The sequence below is a fragment of the Dasypus novemcinctus genome, chromosome 9 (assembly GCF_030445035.2).
Source record: "Dasypus novemcinctus isolate mDasNov1 chromosome 9, mDasNov1.1.hap2, whole genome shotgun sequence".
Lineage (NCBI taxonomy): Eukaryota > Metazoa > Chordata > Mammalia > Cingulata > Dasypodidae > Dasypus > Dasypus novemcinctus.
This window is the reverse complement of record NC_080681.1, coordinates 26,427,113-26,447,796: the sequence shown is the minus strand read 5'-3', so window position 1 is coordinate 26,447,796 and position 20,684 is coordinate 26,427,113. Positions and strand designations below refer to the sequence as shown.

At 36.5% G+C, this 20,684-nt stretch overlaps 1 protein-coding gene across 4 annotated transcripts in view; it reads right to left on the bottom strand.

Moving 5' to 3' along the window:
* Positions 1 to 16,415: 16,415 nt before the first annotated feature.
* The window catches only part of PLPPR5 (phospholipid phosphatase related 5), a 131,631-nt gene continuing 127,362 nt past the window's right edge, over positions 16,416 to 20,684 (bottom strand). For all 4 annotated transcript variants that reach the window (XM_071217222.1, XM_071217221.1, XM_023582568.2 and 1 more), the window contains one exon: positions 16,416 to 19,250. In XM_071217222.1, the coding sequence (XP_071073323.1) occupies positions 19,218 to 19,250 (33 nt within the window). In that variant the 3' untranslated portion in view covers positions 16,416 to 19,217. The remainder of the gene's footprint in view (positions 19,251 to 20,684) is intronic.

The following is a 20,684-nucleotide window of genomic DNA, read 5'->3' as shown; positions in this document are numbered from 1 at the left end:
ATTTTTTCCTTAAGGGAAAATATTAAATGGCATACATTTTTCAGTTTTAGGAAAGCATGCTGCAGCACTTTCAGGGAATTAAAAGTGAAGTCCCATTTTATGTGCTGTTGGTGGTTACAGAATAGACTATAGTTTTGGGGCTTCAGTTCTTCTACAGGATGATTTGCTTCTTTTTTCTGGTTGCATTAACCATTACATCATTCTGACCCTCATTTTATATTCAGTTGGTTTTGTGTGAGGTCAGTAGAGAATTCATCACGATCATAGAAAAATAATCCAATGCATGTGCCATGTTAAAAGTCTTCAGGTATGGAGGATGTTGTGCCTGTCCATTCTTACCTATTTTTATTTTTTTACTTCATGTCATTAATTCATTCTGATCAGCAAAAGATAACCAACTATTTTAAACTTTGCCTTGAGTTATTGGAGAGGAGGATGATTAAAGGATCTACAAGGTAATTTAAAAACAATTTCTGCTGTCAAGTTTTATTTTTAAATTTATCATCCAATGATAGTTAACTTTTTTATGACTCTGTGATAAAATTGAAGTACAAAAAGCTACACATATATAAAATAGAGTTCAGACATATGTATACTCTTGTGAAACCATCACTACAAGAAAAGTATGACTATATCCATTCATTCTCACAAGTCTTCTTGTGCCCCTTTGTAATTCGTATCTTTCCTTCATGCCAATCGCCATGAAACTACAGATTTGCTTTCTGTCATTATGAATTTGTTTGCAGTTTCTGGAATTTTACATAAATGAAATCATAGACTATATGCTATTTTTGCTTGAATATTTTTTCACTCAGCGTAATGATCTTGAGATTCATCTTTGGTAGTTCTGTACATTGGTAATTCTTTTCTTTCTTTTTTTTTTTTTTTGCTAAGTTATTTTCCATTGTAAGGATATACCACAATTTATTTATTTATTTAACTGTTGATGGACCTTGGAGTTATATCCAGTTTTTGGCTATTACAAATAAAGCTTCTATGAACATTCATCTATAAATCTTTGAGTGGATAATGTTTTTGTTTCTATTGGCTAAATATCTAGTGAATGCATGTTTAACTATTCAGGAAATTTCCAAACTGTGTGACAAAATGTTGGCACCTTTTTATTTTCTCAAACATAGTTAATAAGAGTTTCACTTACTCTGTACAATTAACAACATATGGTATGGTCAGTTGTTTTTTTTTTTAATTTTAGTTATTCTAACGTGTGTTGTAGTATCTCACTTTGGTTTCAATTTGCATTTCCCTGATGTTTTACAATGTTGAACATCTCTTCTTGTACTTATTTGCCATTTTTATATATTTGTTTATGAAATGTCTGTTTTAATTTTATTGTCATTTCTATCGACTTGTTTGTCTTTGTATTATTGAGTTGTAAGTGCTCTTTTATATTCTGGATAAAAGTCCTTTGTCTTATATATGTGTTTTAAATATTTTCTCCTAGTCTCTGGATTTTCCATTCATTTTTATAATGGTTTATTTCAAAGAGAAAACTGAAGCTAAGATAGATAAATTGACTTGCTCAAAATTACTCAGCCAATAAGTGTCAGATCTGGAGTTTGAACACAAGTCTGTGTTTTCCAAGTTCTAGGTCTTAATTTGTCAACTGTATATATTGCTATATATTCCTAAAGAATCTTGAAATGATTCATTTATTTATACCAAAATACTTTATTGATTGCCTAATATTTGATAGTTTCAGTTCTTCAGTAGCGGTTCTATATAAATGGACAATACTTGGTTCCTGTCCACCTTAAGATCCTAAACAAACGGGAAAAAAACCCAGATTGAAAAAGATATGTTTGTCGAATGCTGCAATAAAGATATGTAACACAGGTGAAGCACGAACATCCTACTACCTGGGGTTGTTGAGGAAATTATCAAATAGAGCTGATTTAAATTTAGTTGGAGTCAGAAAAGTGAACTGGGTCTTTGTAGCAGAATAGGATGGCAAAGAATGTTAAGTTGTGTGGAAATTGCAATGCCAGAGAGATACATAAGCAAGAGATCTCTGCAAAATTAGGACTAAAGCTTAGTTTGGGAGAATGGGAAAAGATGTCATTTTAAATGTATATTAGGATATGATAACATTGCATATTTTGATGTATAGAGTTTATTCAATAGGAAATTGGCTATAAATATTTATCTGATTGTGGTAAAACCATGGTTTTTAGAATATGCATACTGTAGTTGCATAAAGGATTGGAAAAATGGGTGCAAAACTTAGGTCAGAGACAATTGGAGGTCTGTTGTAATTTAAGAAGAAAATTTAACTGACAGGAATTAATCTGGTAAAGAGGAAGCACTGAATTTATGAGATCTGCTGGAGGCGCAGTCAATAGTCCAGGTACAGAATATGTAGCATGCTATTCAAATACAGTGAATGGGCCAAATCAAACATACATTAGTTAATAAGATTAGGAAAACCTTGAAGAAAAAAAAACACCACCAATTCACAAATTAGGAAATTGGAAATCATTATTATTGATGATATGGCTGAGCTAGATTGGTGGCTCAAATCCCAGCAAGCTGAAAAGAAAGAAAGAAAAAAAAACTACAATAAAGTTGAAACATAGAAAACACCAATAAAATATGAACATATGACCCAGAAGGAAGGTGCTTCCAGAAATGTCAGCAAAGAGGCTGACACCTGGAAAAGAGACTTCAGGTCCTATCTAAGGCAAAATTATCAAGTGGCTAAATTTTATTTGGGTCAAAAAAGCCACCGCTCCCATTGCCTTTTCCTTTTTCTTAAACATTGGAATCTACCTCCTTGATTTTCTGGTCTATGTTAATGCTTCTTGTAAAATGTGTTGTGTGTGTAAGTACCTTCTAAAATACTTTCACCAGCTAAAAGCAGTGGAATTTTGTAAATATCCCTTGCTTTGGTTTTGGGATACTGTCAAAGTCCCTGGGTTTTAGATTCAGTTATTCTTTCAACATATTTATTCAGCTTCTGAGGATATAGCAATGGTAAGGTTTTTTTTTGCTTTCTTGGTACAATTCTAGTACAGGGAAGAGAGATAATAGAAAAGTGAATGAATGAATGAATGAATGAATAAATAAATAAATAAATAAATAAATGATGGCTGCACATTGATACAAACAAAACCAGTTATTGGCATGGAGAGTGACAAATGACTGTGCAAGTTTCTGTAGAAAGGCTGGTCAGGGATGTTCTTTCTGACAGGTGACATTTGAAATAAAAACTGAAAAATGAAAAGGAGTCAGCCTGGGGATAGTCACTGTCAGGGCAGTGGAAATAGCAAATGTAAAGACAAGAAAGACCTTGGCGTGTTTTAGAAGCAGAATAAAAGCTAATGAGGAAGAGTGTACTAAGTGAGCTTGACTGAGGTTTAATTTTCAGCTCTGCAATTTATGTCTGATCTCAGATTCCTCAATGTATAAAGGGGGAGAATAACGGCTCTCTATCACTGGGCTGTATATTAAATTTGATCGTTTTGGACATGACCTGTATTCACCTGTGGGGGTCACTTCTAGGGGGTCATGGAACTTCCTGGGAGAAAATTTGCCTTGGGAGAAGGAATAGGTAGACATACTTCGCTCAGTAACACAAGTCTCCTTCACTGGAGAGGAAAGAGGATTCTGAGCACAATGGGTTATGTCAGCAGAATCTATCTCCAAGTTCAGTCCCACATCCAACTTATGTGTGACTTTCGTGAAATTATGTCAGTTTTGGGTGATAGGACAGGTTAAGCTAGAAGTAAAACGTAAAAGTGCTATTACTTTCACTTAAAACTCTTTAAGATACTGGGATACAAGAGTTCCTAGGGGTCCATTTGAGAAAGCCCATATATCTAACAGGTCTGAAGAGTCTTTCTGACGGTTTCTGTATAGAAAACAGGCTTCAGGGCTTTGACACTGGATCCCCAGAGAAGGGGGAGCAAAGCTGAGTGGACGACGTTGCTCCTGGTGGACATGGCACTCCTTAGCAGAAGCTGTTGTAGTAACTGGAAAATATGTGGTGCCAGGAGGGAATGGTGGTGCTCAGCTAAAGTGACATTGATGTCCATAGGATGAGAGAGGTGCCTGATGGACGCCAGAGCCACCTACAGGCAGGTGCGGTACCCAGAAGACCATGTGGTACCTGGTAGGAGTGGCCTTGAAGAAATAGCCAGATTATACTGGCAAAAGAGGGAGAAGAGGGAAAAAAAGACGTGTGGTATAATAACTGACTATTAATACAAATACAATCAAATATTTCACGGGACATACTTACACTAACAATTATTCATTGTCGGTCTGACATTCAGTTAACTGGACATCTATATTTTTTTTGCTAAATCTGGCAACTTTATATCCATAAAATTCTACTTGTTTTTATGGTGCACTATAACTTGAAAAATTGTCCCCTACTATTTGGAATTCATTTTCTGTGCAGCAAACTTCCTATCATCCTTAATGAATCACTTAACATAGCACCATTGAGCAGGAAATTTGCTCTTTTAACTATTTCATATCCACTATAGAAAAATATCTATTAAAGGCCTATTATCAGTCATATACAGTCATGAGCACTGAGGATAAAATGATGGTAAGAAATTATCTTTCCTTCTGAGGATCCAAAGAATTAATATTTTTAAAGTGCATTAGAATAGCTTGATGCATAAGTGATGTATGTCTTTGTTAAATAAATTAAAAAATATGCCTGGGTTTTTTCCTAATTCCCAATGTCTGATTGTAATCTTACGTTCCATTTTGTGGTCAGATCCTTGTCTTGATCCTCATGTTTTCATACGTGTCATGATAACAGCCTAATGAATACCCTGATCATTTCAGTACTGAGGTCCAGATTTACTTTTGCCAGTGTTTTGTTGTTGTTGCTGTGGGTTTTCTTCAGTGAGGTGGGATGAGGAGGTGGAGGGAGGATGCCAGAGGCTCAACCCAATACCCCAGCAGCTCGGTGGTTTCTGAACTGCTGCCACCTGCTGGTAGATTCATTCAATGCCAACTGCCTGTTGTGATCTGAAATAGCAGTTGGTCTTGCATTGTTCTGTAGCTCTTGAATTCATGTTTCTTAGTATTAGTCTGAGACAGATAACCATGCTGGATTACCTTTTGTTCCCCATTTCTCTGCTCTCAGGGTATTGTATTCTTGTCCACCGAACTGGCCTTCCACCTTGACCCAGCCGTGGAGACACCAGCCTGCCTCCTCGTATAGCTCAGCCAAATCTATCCCACTGTAGCCCGTCCACCAAGCCCTGCTCCATGAAGGAGGTGTGAGGCTTATTTCCCTCCAGGATGATGCTTTTTTCATTAAATACTTCAAAGTCATCTAGTTTTTGATGAATATTTATAATAATACTCATAGAGAGGCTGTCAAATGGATATTTGGCAAATTTAAGAATAACTGGTAGCAGGGAATAGATGAAGCCAAAGCCTGAATAGGAGAAAATGTAGACTTAAATTTATCTTCTGTCTGTGACATTTAGGTAGTTTAGTAGAAAAGAAGCTTTACTGGCAAAACCTTTAACAACAGTTGATATTGCTTTTATAATGATTGTTATTTTGTAAATATTTGTTTTAGAATAGTTATAGGTTTGGAGAGAAGTTGTGCAGCTTGTACAGAGAAGTTACACATAACCCCACCTAGTTTCCCCCATTATCAACATCTTAGATTGATATGGTGCATCTGTCACAATTAATGGAACAGTATTTTTTATGAACCAAAATCCATAGTTTATTCAGATTTCTTGAGTTTGTACCCAATGTTCCTTTTCATGTTCCAGGAGCCCATTCACAATACCACATTACATTTAGTTGTCATGTCTCCTTTGACTTCTCCTGGCTGTGACAGTTTCTCAGACTTTGCTTGTTTTTGATTCTATCACCATTTTTGAGGACTACTGGTCAGGTTTTGTAGAATGTCTCTCAACTGGGATTTTTTTTCTTGAAGCTTTTCTTATGATTATGCTAGGGATATGGGTTTTGGGGAGGAAGACTACAGAGATAAAGTGCCATTCTCATCACATCATATGAAGGATACATCCTACCAACTTGATTTATGACTATTTAATCATAATCATCTGGCTGAGGTAGTATTTGTCAAGTTTCTCCTCTGTAAAGTGACTCTCTTTTCCTTCCTTTCCATACTACACTCTTTGAAATGAAGTCACTATATGTAGCCCATACTTAAGGAGTGGGGAGTTATGCTTCATCACCCTAAGGACAGAGAATCTGTATAAATTACTTACAGGAGATTTGCCTATTCTCCCCTATTTATTTCAATATGGACTCATGAATATTTATTTTATACTTTGGGTTATAATCCACTACTACTTTACTTTGTTCAAATCATTCCATCTTTGGTCATTGCATACTCTTTCAGTTGGCTCCTATGTCCCTGTGACATGTCTTCATCATTGTGTTTTGTTTTGTTTTTGAGCACTTCCTTACTCTCTGGCACTAAATGATGCCCCAGGTTCATCTAGTATATTTCCTGCCCCAGTCTTAGAATCAGTCATTTTTTCCAAGGAACTCTTGTCCCTTTTATTGGAGAATGGTATTGAAACTAGATCTAGGTACTGGGTATGCTCATTGCTACTGAGATGTCCTTGCTTCTAAGTTGTTCTTTTTAGCCATGGAGAAGCCATAAGGAGATGGAGGTTACTCTGAGTGGTTGCAATGAAGAAATGGGTGGGTTTTATGCCATTTGTCAGGGGAGTGAATGGGAGGTGAGAAATTGGTAGTAACTAGGGAGAAATGGGAGAGGAGAAGTGGTAGCTTGAGGTAAAAACTGCGTAAAAGAAAAGTCACCGGAGGATCCCGGGCATGTTTGTAGCTGAGGGCAAGCAGCCAGTGACATTGGAGAAATTCAAAACACAGGACAGAGACAGACAATTGGTTAAGGAAGCTAGATTATTTTATGTGGAAAATGCCAGTAAAGTGGCATGATTTTGTTATGGTGTTCATTAATATTCACCAAAGAAACATGATAAATTACAAATGTCAAAAGCAATTTGATAATTGTATCTTTCTTCATATCTGTGTAATCGACTTCAAGGGATTTCCAAATATATGTAATTTTAGTATTTATGTGGTACATTTTAGTTTCTCAAAGTGTTTTCACTATGTCTCCCATTTTATTTTCAGAACCATCCTCTAAGATAAATATTATTTACCTACATTTTATAAATAAGGAACTTGAAGGAGTGAATTTAAATAGCTAGCTAAAAAATTACCCTTTTTGGCAGTGGAAATAAAGCTGAAAATTGGGTTTCTTTACTGCCAAGCTCAATTTCTTCTCAATACCTAGCCGAGGGATTCACAACCTTGATACTATTGACATCTGGGGCAGATAATTCCTTGTTGTGGGGGGCTGTCCTATATATTGTAGAATATTTAGCAGAATTCCTGGCTTACTCACTAGATGCCAGTAGTGCCCCTCCTTACTAGTGACAACAGAAATATCTCCAGACATTGCCAAATGTCCCCTGGGGGACAAAATGACCCCCATTAGAGAATCACGAGCCCTAGTCCGTAATTCATTTTTAAGCAATAAGGGCACAGATGCTTTCCCTATAAACTTCAGCAATTTGGATATCAAATATCTTAAACTTTAAAATACACTATTTAGTGTAATGTTTTAGAAATAAATTATAGCTGATTATGTCATTCATGAAATCTCAGGGTTATTTGTTTAAGACACAGGGCATAGTAATTTAACATAGAAGTCACAGACCATAACAAAAATTCTGTTTTTTAAATCATTTTAAGTTAAGTTATAAATTAAGATATGATAAGTTCCAGTCAGATTAGAGCACACAGGTATTAGGATTTCAATTACCATCCATGAAGGTGGCGGGGGTAGGGGAACGCCATTGTTCCCCATGGTGCTTTTAATTATAATTTTGAATTCATTACATAAACAATACTGTGGAAGTACTTGTTAAATATTTGTTGAAGGTAAAGAAATGACTGAAATAATTTTTTTTAATTATCACAAATTTGCCATTCTAGATTTCAGATTTTCATGTTCTCCGTTAATCTTACCCATTTCCATATATGATTTTTACATAATAGTAATCACAGGGTACAATTTGCATCTTTTTTTTAACTTACAATGATATCATAAACATTTTCCTGTTGCTACATAAACTGCATAATTATCGCTTTTATGACTGCATAATATTATATATAATTGGTTAGCCATAATCCATTTAACCATTCCCCTTTTCCTGTAAATTCAGGCTGTTTTTTATATCATAAATAACACAGCAATAATCATCTTTGCTATTATTAAATTAAATCACTTTTGGAGACAGATTCCCGGGAATGAAATGACCAAGACAAGGTTTTAGTGGCTCATGAAATGTATTGCCAAATTGCTTTCCAAAGGGATTTATGCTGCCGGCAAAAATATATGTATGCATCTATTATATTACCTCCAAACCAGAACCAGGCATTTTATATATTTTCCTATGTTTTATAGTTTATTTGCAAAATTAACTTTGTGTCTTCGGTTATTGATACTAATAATCTAGGGTGTTGGGGGAAAGAAAAGAAACATCTATTGGGTGACTATACTTGTTATGGACTATGCCAGGAAATTTGCATAAATTTTCCTAAAATATGCACCCTCACTCTAACTCCCCATTCCAGTGACTCAGTCTTCTTGATCTGCTTCACTTTTCTTCATAATACCTATAATTACCTGAAATTTATATTACAGATTTATTTTCTCCTTTGTTTTGATGACCTCGCCAATAAAATGAAGGCTCCCTGGGAGTGGGGACCCTGTACTGTTCATTGCTATATGACTAGCATCTAGAAGCTATTTGTACTTAGTAGATCTGGATAAACATTAATTTTACTGTCTGCCCATATTAATTCTGAGAGATGGCCATTGGGCTGTTTACAGATATTTGGTTCTGTTTGTTCCTTTCCGGACACTTGCCCGTCCAATTGAGTTCAGGCATGACCATGTGATTTGCTTTGGCCAATGAAATGTGAGCAGACGTAATATGCATCTATTTGGGGCAGGCTCTTGAGCAGCCAGGCACTCTTAACCCCTGGTCTCTTTTCCCTCTGCCACAGCTAATGCCTGTGTTCCAAACAGTGTAACCTTTGTCAGCCTAGGTCTCAGTTTAGAATGGCTATCATCTAGGTCAGAGCCTTCAGCTGACCCTCCATGGATATGTAGTGTGAGCCAGTAATTAGGTATTTACAGCAGGATTTGGGGGTTGCCTGTCCTTGTAAAGCAACCTACTGTAACCTGATTAATACAGAGATTAGTAGGTTTAAATAGCAAGGTCAAAATTACAGTGCTGGCAGTGAAGAAGCTAAGATTCAAACTCGGTTCTCTCTGTGCCTTTTCCACCATTGCTGAGTGCCATAAGAGTTAAAGAGGAATCAGAGTACTTGGTTGGTCTCTACTCCAGAAAAAAAAAACATGAATCTGCAGAATTTAAAAATAAAAATCATGAGTTTATATCAGGATGTACACAGAGTACCTAAATCTAGATTAAACTGGATATAAGAGAAATTAGTTCATCATTACTTGCCTTACACATGTTCCTGGAAATCTTTTGAATTAAGAAGAGCTAGCAATAATGGGGAAAAAAAGTGAGTGAAATATAGAAATGTTATCTCTTTTAAATCTGTATTGTTATAGTGAATGGTGTAAGAATTTCAATTGGTGTTGGCACAGCTGATATGTCCATATGTCATTTCAAGATTATGACCAAGTATTCAGAATAAACATAAAGGCATCTGAAATGGTATGGATATAAGCTCACATGCTGTCATCATCTATTTTATGAATTTCCATTGAGGAATACCAGGTTCATATAATTTGACTTACCTGGTATAAGATACAAATGTTTGTACCATAACAGAAGGCACTGAATCACAAATAAAGCAAGGTAGCTAAGGGAACTTGAAAATTTCATACCATTAACGCTTCAAATTCTATCATTACAGTTTAGAACCCAAAAGGTTTAAATTTCGTTCAAAACAAAACTGTATTAACATTGAACTAGGTACTAAAATCATTCTCTAAGAGAGCAAACACAATTATTTGACATCTGTTTGGGCTTTGGCAAATTAAGCCCTAATATGAAATCACTTATAATATGACATCAGGAAATCTCACTTTCCACTTCTTAACTTTTAGCAGTGAGAAAAACTTACCCTACTTCAAGATAAACTTACCCACAACAAACATATCATCATGGCCCCATTTTTGATGACCAAGTGTCTTTAATCTGTGCCATAGAGAGCGATCTGAAATAAAAAGCAGAGTAAATAAATCAGAGTAGCACTAGCAGTAAAAACGGCTATCATAAAGCCCAAGCATTGTATTTCATAAGATTGAAGTAGAGTCCACTTCATCCTAATTAACTTAATTTTACATATAAAACACCATGGTTATTTTGTTTTCCATTTGGCATCCTTTAGTTCATAAGACATAACTATAGGAAATGTAATTCTAAGGCAATGGATAGCAGACTGGAAGTGTGTGAGAAGGTTGCCAGGAGAGAATTTTCAAGACAAGAAATAATGAGAATTAACAGCAGAGGGCAGAGAAAGCTATAAAAAGGTGATTGGGGAAATGGAAAGGAGAAATGAGTTTATATGGCTACGAGTTTCTAAAAAAGAGTCTGGAGGCTGGCAGAAGGTTTGCCCTCATGCACAACTGAGCAGAGTCAGAGAGACAGATAAAGCAGATACAACCCCCAGATATTGGTTCCTTTGAGGGCTAAAGAGACCCATGGGAGTTATGGTCATGGCTGATGGGGTTAACTACCAGGGCAGATGGCCCCTCTTTGGAAATGGTGTTTATGTGTGATGAATCTGGACTCAGATGGGATCTCCCTTCATAAGACTTTCATGCTAATGTGCTGGAGGTGCAGTTAATGTTGTTGTTTAAGATATATTTAGGGGATTTGAATCTCTGGACTGACAATGTGATAGCCAGATCCTGAGCCTCAACAGACTCCAGCACCTACAATCTGATTTATTGGACTTACCACACTCAGCTAAGATGGAGGTGAAGAAGGACAACCACCACACCATGGAGCCTAGAGTGATTACAACTGAAAATGGGAGGATTGCATCCAGCATCCAGGTGGAATCTGAGCCTCCTCTTGACATAAAGGTGCAATGGACACAACCAATCCAGTGTCCACATAGAAGAGGTGGCATTGGATTGGGAAAAGTGGACATAATGGACAAAGGGTATGGGGAAAGGCAGGAAGAGATGAGAGGTGGAGGCATCTTCGGGACATGGAGCTGCCCTGGATGGTGCTTCAGAGGTAATCACCGGACATTGTAAATCCTCACAGGGCCTACATGATGGAATAGAGGAGAGTATGGGCCATGATGTGAACCAATGTATATGAGGTGCAGAGGTGCCCAAAGATGTACTTACCAAATCCAATGGATGTGTCATGATGATGGGAACGAGTGTTGTTGGGGGGGGGGGAGAGGGGGGGTGGGGGGGTGGGGTTGAATGGGACCTCACATATATATTTTTAATGTAATATTATTACAAAGTCAATAAAAAATAAAAAAATAAAAAAAAAAAAAAAAAAAAAAAAAAAAGGTGATTGAGGGAAAATTCAAACAGCCACAACTGAAATTCTTTAGACTAGGGGAGCAATCTCCTATAAACACTCCCCTAGAGAGCTCTTCATAACTCCCAAGAGCGTTACTTTGTTAGACCCCCCAATATGATCCATGTTCAAAAGGTTGGATGGGTTAAATTATAAATATTTATGTACTGAAGCAGAATGTGAGCAATGTAAAAAGATTTAGAAAGATTTAGAAAGATTGCTTAAAGTATCAAGCTCGAGTTATCTGGAAAAAAATCACTGTTCTTAGTACCCCTTCTTCTCCTTCCCATGAACAATCTGAATAGCTGATGTGCACTCTAATATAAACACATTTCTATCCACTGACAAGACTAATACTTCTTAATTTGGACTTAGAAAAAAATAAGTGACTGAATAAAAGAGAACCAATAATTAACAATTAAGAGGCTACAAAGTTCTTAATACTGTGCATTAATATAAAGTATAGATAACATTTATTTTAAAAAGGAAGTTTTTATATATTAAATATATAATAGGGGAGATATACACACATATATATAGGCAGCCTTCTCCCCACAACCATAAAAATGACCATGTAAGCTGAAACCATGAAAAGCACTCTTAAAAAGCAATAGAAAAATTACAATTATTATGTTATCTTTAAAAATCTTTGTATAAGCATTGTACACTTTTACTGCTTGTTTTAAATATAGAGGAGAATTTTAAAAAGTAAAATTAATATTTATTTAGTACAATGTAATTTAAAACATTAGAAACATTAAGAATTAAATGTTTTATTTCTTGGCAAAAATATATATCAAATGTAGCTTGCCTTCTTGTTGTATAACTCACAATCCATGGAGAGTATCTTTCCTATGCTTTGGGAAATTGTTATATTCCTAAGTTTGGATCAACTTCCAACATTTTATCTTTTGCCCTTTCAATGTTGTGAAATGTCTCCAAGAGTTCCTCCAGTGTGAAGATTTTTGTCAAAATCACTTGCTCTGGGATATACTCATCCTTTTCATCATGACAACTTTGCTCATTTATGTGATAAGGTCACTTATTACTAAGTTCCTCTGGCTGAGTATCTAGAATCTCTTGAATGGTGGCATTGTCAATAGTTGCACAGTCAATGTGTTTTGTATAACTCCAACTATGTGCCATTTGAATTCACTTTCAACATTATCACTTTTTGTTTCTTTGCTGCCCTTCTGTCTTTGTTGGCCAATTCCCTCTTTTGATTAGTCATTTTTTGTAAGTCATATGAATTTAGCACTGGGAGACAAGGAAGCACACAATGACATGCTTTGCTGTCTGTGTATGAACAGAATAACAAATGTGCAGTAACAATCACAGAAAGTCTCTGAAAGAAGTGACATGATTGGTCACTGATCATGATGTTCTTCTGTTATTTTCATAGCAATTCATGGGCTGAAGAGCTACCAGCAAAGTTTATACTTTGTGCAATCACCCAGAATTCTCATACCGTGGTAAATAAAATTTGAACTGACTGTTGGATTGGTGTTATTTAACTAAACCATGGTTAACAGAAATTTGTGAAAATCGCAATTGTTCAAAGCTAGCATGTGCATTCATATATATGTGTTTGTGATATCGGTGTGTGTGTGTGTGTGTGTGTGTATAATCTCAGTGTATCATAACCTGGTCTTATATTTCAATTATTCATTTTTAGATTTCATTCTTTTGCTTCAACCCTATTTTCTATCCTTTTTGCGATTTTTTTCTCCTTTCTAAATTTTGTTCATTTGCTTGTAAAATTATGTTCTCTTCCTTTATTGCTGCCTATGGGAGCAGACCTAGGAAATTTATCTTCAAACAAAAGCCTCAGCAAGCTTCCCATTGCTCTTTGTTAATGGTTGAACAATTCTCTAGTAGTCTACCACAAAAACATTTTTTGGGGTGTCCTTGGTATTTGGTGGTATGACCATTCTTGTTCAGATACAATTACCTTGTTTTCTATTGTCATTTGGAGGAATCTCATGCTTATCAGAATAAATTTGTACTCAACAAGTTAAGGAACTCAACTCAGTGGGACACTGCTTGAACATTTTAAAGATATAGCTGCAATAAAATTTGTCATGGCTTCAATGCAAAAAATGGTTGTTGCTCTCCACCCATCCTTGTGTCCATCCCTTTGCAATGTGACTTTGCAGCTCCTCCTTGAATCTGGTCTGGCCTTGGGATTTGCTTTGGCCAATTGCACAAATGGAACTACAGTGGGGATTAAATCATGTCCTCCCAAAAGGCATGCCAAGTCCTAACCTCTCGTGCTGTGGCAGTCAACCCATTTGTGAATAGGATCGTTGAATAACTTATTAACTAAAGCATGGCCAAACTGAATGAAGGTGGGCTTAAATCCAATATGGCTGAAGCTAAGGAAATTGGACACAGAATTAGGAACCAGAGAAGGAGACAGACAGAATTTCCATGTAAGAGAATATTGCTGGTAAGTTGCCACCAGAACACTACAGACTTTCAAAAGAGCATGGCCTTGCTGAACCTTGATTTTGAATTTCAAGCCTCCGAATCTGTGAAACAATGAATTCCTATTGTTTAAGCCAACCAGGTGTGGTATTTGCAGTCTTTTCAAATTAAGACAGCTCACAAGTCTTAGTAGTAGCATGCTTCTACTCTCTCGTGGATCTCCATGACCACTATGTGAAGTAGCCTGGCTAACCTGGTAGAGGGTGGGAGACCACATGGAAGAGAGCACATGTGTCCCCAGTGAAGACATTAGGCCAGCTTACAGCCAGATGAACCCCATGCATGTGAGAAAGTCTAGCCAAGATCAGCAGAGCCACTTACCTGAGCACAGATGCATAAAGGAGCTCAGCTCAGAGTGGCTCAGCTGATACAGAGCCTTGTTAGGGAGAGTACCGCTTATTACTAAAAGTCACTGAGTTTTAGGCTTTTTTACATTCAGCAATAGCCAAATAACACAATGTTGTTTATAGGGACAGTGTTGATTTATTAACCTCAGTTTCATTGTAATCTATGAAAATGTGCTTTGTTGAGTCCTGAGAATAGGGAGCAGGTTAACTCCAAGCCAGTGCTACACTTAAACTTTAAACAAATCTGTTTGGGTGCCATCGATGTCAGCAATTCTGAGCTGTACGATCTAGAAGAGTAGGGACAGTATCTATTTTTCCAACCACTGTTTAGTCAGCACATGGCAAAGTGTCTATCCACAGAACCAGTTGGTCCATATTTGCTGAACATTCGAATGAAGGTTAGAAGGCCTTTATCAAGAACAAAACCTCTAGGGAAACCTGATTGATACTCAAAGCATCTCATTATATCTGACAGGTTTTCCTTTTTTTTAAAAAAAAATCAATTTAAAAATCCCTTTTTTTTCCCTTATGGGAAAAAATATTCCTTTTCTTCAAGTGATAGTGTTTCCATGGAAAATGAAAACGGAAACACATATCTAAATGAAAAAAATATGAAGGTAAATAGGTCAGAACACAGTGTCTGCTTTCTTAAGAATGGCATCTGTGAGTTTTGAACTTTGAGTTTTCATTTGAACGCTGAAGGTGTACATCCACTCATCTCTTTTCCTATTTGGAGTTCTTTGTGAGAAAGGCCACAGCTTTGAAAGATAGTAATCAGGGATAAGAATTTAGATACTGTGATTCATCCATAGCTCACAAGGGGGAGAATGGAGAGAGCATAGTTACATTTTTTTTTTTAATTTTTTTATTTTTTATTGACTTTGTAATAATATTACATTAAAAATATATATGTGAGGTCCCATTCAACCCCACCCCCCCACCCCCCCTCTCCCCCCCCCCCAACAACACTCGTTCCCATCATCATGACACATCCATTGGATTTGGTAAGTAATTTGCTATTTTCTGAGACTCTGTCAGAATGAAAACAGTTATAATCTGACGTCAAGGGAACAGGATTACAGAACTTGAATAATCTTATTTTTCTTTTGAGAAGGGATTCATTCATTTAAAATCTGGAAGGAATTTCCTTAACAGCTACTGTAAAAGTAGCAAAACTCACAAAACTCATGATGCCTGGCAAATTGCGAGAAGATCAGTGCTTGCAAGGTGTAAATAGAGTCATTTGCTAACTTTTTAAAGCATGAAATTAAAATGTAGTAAATGGTGCCCTGGAAGCAGGAGCAAGATCCTCTATGTCCATTCCTCAGCGCCTTGCTCACACACAGGAGTCAGATTATGTAGCACATCTTACACCTGCCCAGAGTGCTACATAGTTTCCAGGGGTTGTGATATACAAATAAGGAAGTTGGTAAGATCCCAGGAAGATTAGTTAGTTGATCTAGGAACTGGTCTAATTTTAAACCGTTGTGTTCCATTTCCAAATACTTTTTTGTCACCCTGACAAATGTGACTTACATTAATAAAGTATTTTTTAATTCTTCCACCCCAAATATATGAATCATGCATAAAAAAAAAAAACAGGAAACGGACTTTGGCCCAGTGGTTAGGGCGTCCGTCTACCACATGGGAGGTCTGCGGTTCAAACCCCGGGCCTCCTTGACCCATGTGGAGCTGGCCATGCGCAGCGCTGATGCGCGCAAGGAGTGCGGTGCCATGCAAGGGTGTCCCCCGCGTGGGGGAGCCCCACGCGCAAGGAGTGCGCCCGTGAGGAAAGCCGCCCAGCGTGAAAAGAAAGAGCAGCCTGCCCAGGAATGGCACCGCCCACACTTCCCGTGCCGCTGACGACAACAGAAGCGGACAAAGAAACAAGACGCAGCAAATAGACACCAAGAACAGACAACCAGGGGAGGGGGGGGAAATTAAATAAATAAATAAATCTTAAAAAAAAAAACAAAAACAAACTTAATTTTTCAATTTAATTTTTAAAATTTTATTTGAAAAATACAATATACAGCAGAGAGTTATTTTTGGCCCTACTGCTTTTTCACAAAGGGAACTGTATGGTAACTGTAACTGAGATATTTGGCTAGGATAGGTCCTGAGAAAAAGAGAGGCCCAGTTAGAAGTGGAATAGACAAAGTCTGTAAAAGAAGGGTCACCTCTCTTTTAACATAAAAGAGCCTTTTAAATAATTTTAGGAATCAGATAAAACATGTGCAGAATTTCTGCCATGCAAATGTAGACTACTGAAATTTTCAGGTTGACCAATTTATACTGATCTGGGCCCCAAAGAGTTAGAATAAAAAAAATGTCTTTATCATAAAGATATGTTTGCCTGTTTTTACTGGACTATATATTTACATATTTATATATTACTATTTTCTTAAATGTGTTTTTCATTATTCTCAGTAACAGCATCAAGGTTAAAGGTTCTTGGCTGGCTTTTTGCCTTATCCAAGTGTGTTTTTTTCCTTCTGAATTCCCTTCATGGCAGGATCATTCAGTGCAGAATCTTGGGTCAATGACCTTTAAATATTTCAGATGATCTTACTCTGATTCTAGGTAAAATCTGAGATTCTGAAAAATTTACAATGCCTACATTCAGACCAGGTTTAGCAAGGTGCAAAGATGTAACACTAGCATACAAATATCTAGCCAATGTTCCCAACAGGAAAATTTTTCCTGCTTGGATCCTTGGAAAGCAAAGTTAGAACTGATAAGATTGATTTAACTCTGGAAGACTGATTAGTAATCTTGCCTCATCATCATCCCCTTCATATCCATTCCCAAAGAGTGAACTCCCTGTTGATGTTATCACCTTAAAGTCTTTAAAGAGGATCAAGGCATTTCGATCATTTTCAGATTTCTAAATTTTTAACTGAATTGATTATCTGTAGAGGTATGAAATTGGTAGAAATAGGGATTTAAAAACGTTTTTTTGGTTGTAAGTAGGAGACCAAACTCACACAGTGATGGAAATGGGCAAGCAGCATCTATTTTAGGAGTAATAGACAAAGTCTTTGCTTATATTCATCTGCTGAATTCTGTTGAAATTCCATAGTTTATCCTTTATAATATTGTCAAGGTTAGAAAGATCCAGTTCAGTCAATTAACTACTGCTCATATAAGCCTCGGCTAGGCAGGGTAGCTTTAAAGATTGCAAGGTTATTGTTGAGCTTTCTCATTCAGTTCATCTTCCTGGTAATAATCTTGACTTTCGTCCTTGATTCCACATCCTCAATGCCAGTTCTATCCTGGGAGCCTCCCCTGAGGGGTGAGGGGTTGGGGCTTGGAGAGAGGGTGGCAGGAGAGCCGTTGGAGTCAGGCTGCAGCTTTACAAAGGGTCTCACATCTAGACCCTCGGCATTATTTTAAAATAGGATTTTAAAGAGGTCATTCCCTATTTGTATATCGTAAAAGCATTCCTTTAAAAAATGTAAACATTTAAAATATGGCATAGCTTTTGAAACTCTATTTTGGCATTTTTTCATTTCTTAAAATATAGGTAGTTTTGCCCAGGACTCTACTGACCCCTGAAAGGCCTCGAAGTGCCCCATATCATATGGCAGCTATGGCATATTTGCAAGATTGGGGTGAGAAAACCTGAATTTAAGTTTTAGCTCTGACTCTTCCTAGCTGCATGGAATTTGGTAAGTTATTTACCCTGTCTTTGCTTCATTTTTCTCATCTGTAAAACCAAAATCACACTCTTAACATTTACATGAGGTTATCTTAAGGATTAAATGAAATAATAAATGTGAATGTATTTGATAAACTATAAAGTAGGACACAGATGCAAAGTAAAATATGTTAAACATATTGCTAGCACTTACATAACCTAAAATATGGGTCAGGGTGTGGTACTTTCCCATTTAAATTATGTGGAACCTTAACCAGAAAAAAAGAAAAAGCCTAAGAATGGAGACTTTAATTACCCATGAGACACTGTTACCAATGAAAAATTTTGTTCAATAATGGGTACTATTGTTGCATTTACTCATTAAACTGTCCTAAATCTGCCTGCATTCAAAAACTACAAGTCAACAATTAAAGCACAATTGTCAGGAAAAAAAGTCCAAATAAATAATTTTTAATTATGATACATTACTTATTACAGTAAAAATTGGCATTTTCCCCTTCAAAAGCAGAAGCACCAGTCTTAGAATGTATAGTATGAATGGTATTTTTAAGTGAAATATAGCATAATATAATGTGCAAACATTATTTTAGTATAGAACATACTTACTAAAAGTAAAGAAATTTCACACATTGAAATCTGTTAGAATGGAAATGTCATGCTGAATAACAAAAATAAAAACCCCCATGACTTTCAATGTCCACTTCAAATTAAATATGACATTGAATAGATATATGAAAAATTAAAAAGCTTAATTAGCCCAAAATAGAGGGTTTTCTTTTACCTCATTTCTAGGTTTCTTTTCACACAGTTGCAATGATTCTGTGAGAAACTAAAATGAACATTTTATTTAAGAATTAATTTATTCACCCGGTCACATTTCATTGAACACCTACTTTGTGCTAGGCGTATTTTGTAGGTACCAGGATACAGAATAAAAAGACACGGTCCTGCCCTTGAGGAGCTCACAGTCTAGTGGGGGAAACAGAGAGGTTGACACTGATTTTAAAATTATAAAAATTATTAGACAACTTTATAAACTTCTTTTGTGATCAAACAAACTTTGGGTGTTATGAATGAATGGTGGAAAGGGATGATGTCCAGTGCAGTGAAAAACCATCTGCTTCAATATCATGTGACTTCTGCGAAGGCGGTAATATGGTTCTGCGAAAAGAAAAAGGAATTACGAGTCAGAGTCTTGGAAAACTGGCTTCATAAAACATTTATTGCCTTTACGAATTATCATTAGTAATATAAAACTTTAGTCCACGTATGTTCAGGTTGTAAAAAAACATACTGCATTAAACAAGTTCTATGTATTAGGACTGAATTTTAGCTGCTAATGATATACTTTATTCAATATTCTTAATTAACCAAATAGACTAAAATGTTACACCTGCTTTTTCAAAATTAACACTGAAATTTGGAGAGATAAAAATGGCAACGACAGACACGTTAATATTCTGTTCAGTGTTAATGGAATTTTAATGCCGCATGTTGGAGTTTCAGATTAATTACTCCCTGTGAGACAGATGGTGTAGAGTGAGGTGGTAAAATGCTCAGACTGAAATGGCATTTGCTAGTTGACGAAAATCTACTTAAACATTTCATTTTTTGGTACATGAATTGAGATAGCAGACTCTGTAATCTCTGTTGTTTATCTCCAGTATATAATTCTTAACAGAATCTTTTTTGTCCCCCAAAAGCAAAAGAATGGTGCACAAAGAAACCTTGTCTAAGGGCTAATTTTAAAATGAATGTATTAGTCAGCCAAAGGGGTGCTGATGCAAAATACAAGAAATTGGTTGGTTTTTATAAAGGGTATTTATTTGGGGTTGGAGCTTACAGTTATCAGGCCATAAAGTGTAAATTACTTCCCTCACCAAAGTCAATTTCGTGTTGGAGCAAGATGGCTGCCGACGTCTGTGAGGGTTCGGGCTTCCTGGGTTCTTTTGGGCTCAGCTCTTCTGTTTTCTCTACAAGGTTATCTATAGACTATGAGCTTCTCTGGACTTTGCCTCTCTCCACAAGGTCAGCTGTAGATGATCAGGTGAATGGCTCTGTCTCTCTCCCTGGGGTTTCTGCCATGTCTAAGGAGCCACCTCTATTTCTCTGTGTTCTTCTCCTGGCCCAGGTCCTCCTTTCCTGGGGCTTGCTTCTGTTTCCTCTGTGAGCTTACTTCCTGGGGCTCCAGCTTAAGATTTCAGCATCAAACTCTAACATCAAAACTCGAAAATCAAAAACCTCCAACTCTGTCCTTTGCCATGCCTTTTATCTGTAAGTCCCCACCCACCAAGAGGTGGGGTCTCAATGCCCTAATGACATGACACAATCAAAGCCCTAATCATAACATAATCATGCCTAGATACAGACCAGATTATAAGCATAATCCAGTATCTGTTTTTGGAATTCATAACCGTATCAAACTACTATAATGAATGTAAGCATTCAACAGGGCATATCATGGCTTGCTGAATTATTATATATTGTGGCAGCTTGATACTATTAATATTTATGAATTCCAAAAATAGATATTGGATTGTGTTTGTATACTGGTCTGTTCCTCTGTGTGTATTAGATTCAGAGGTTTTACTTTTA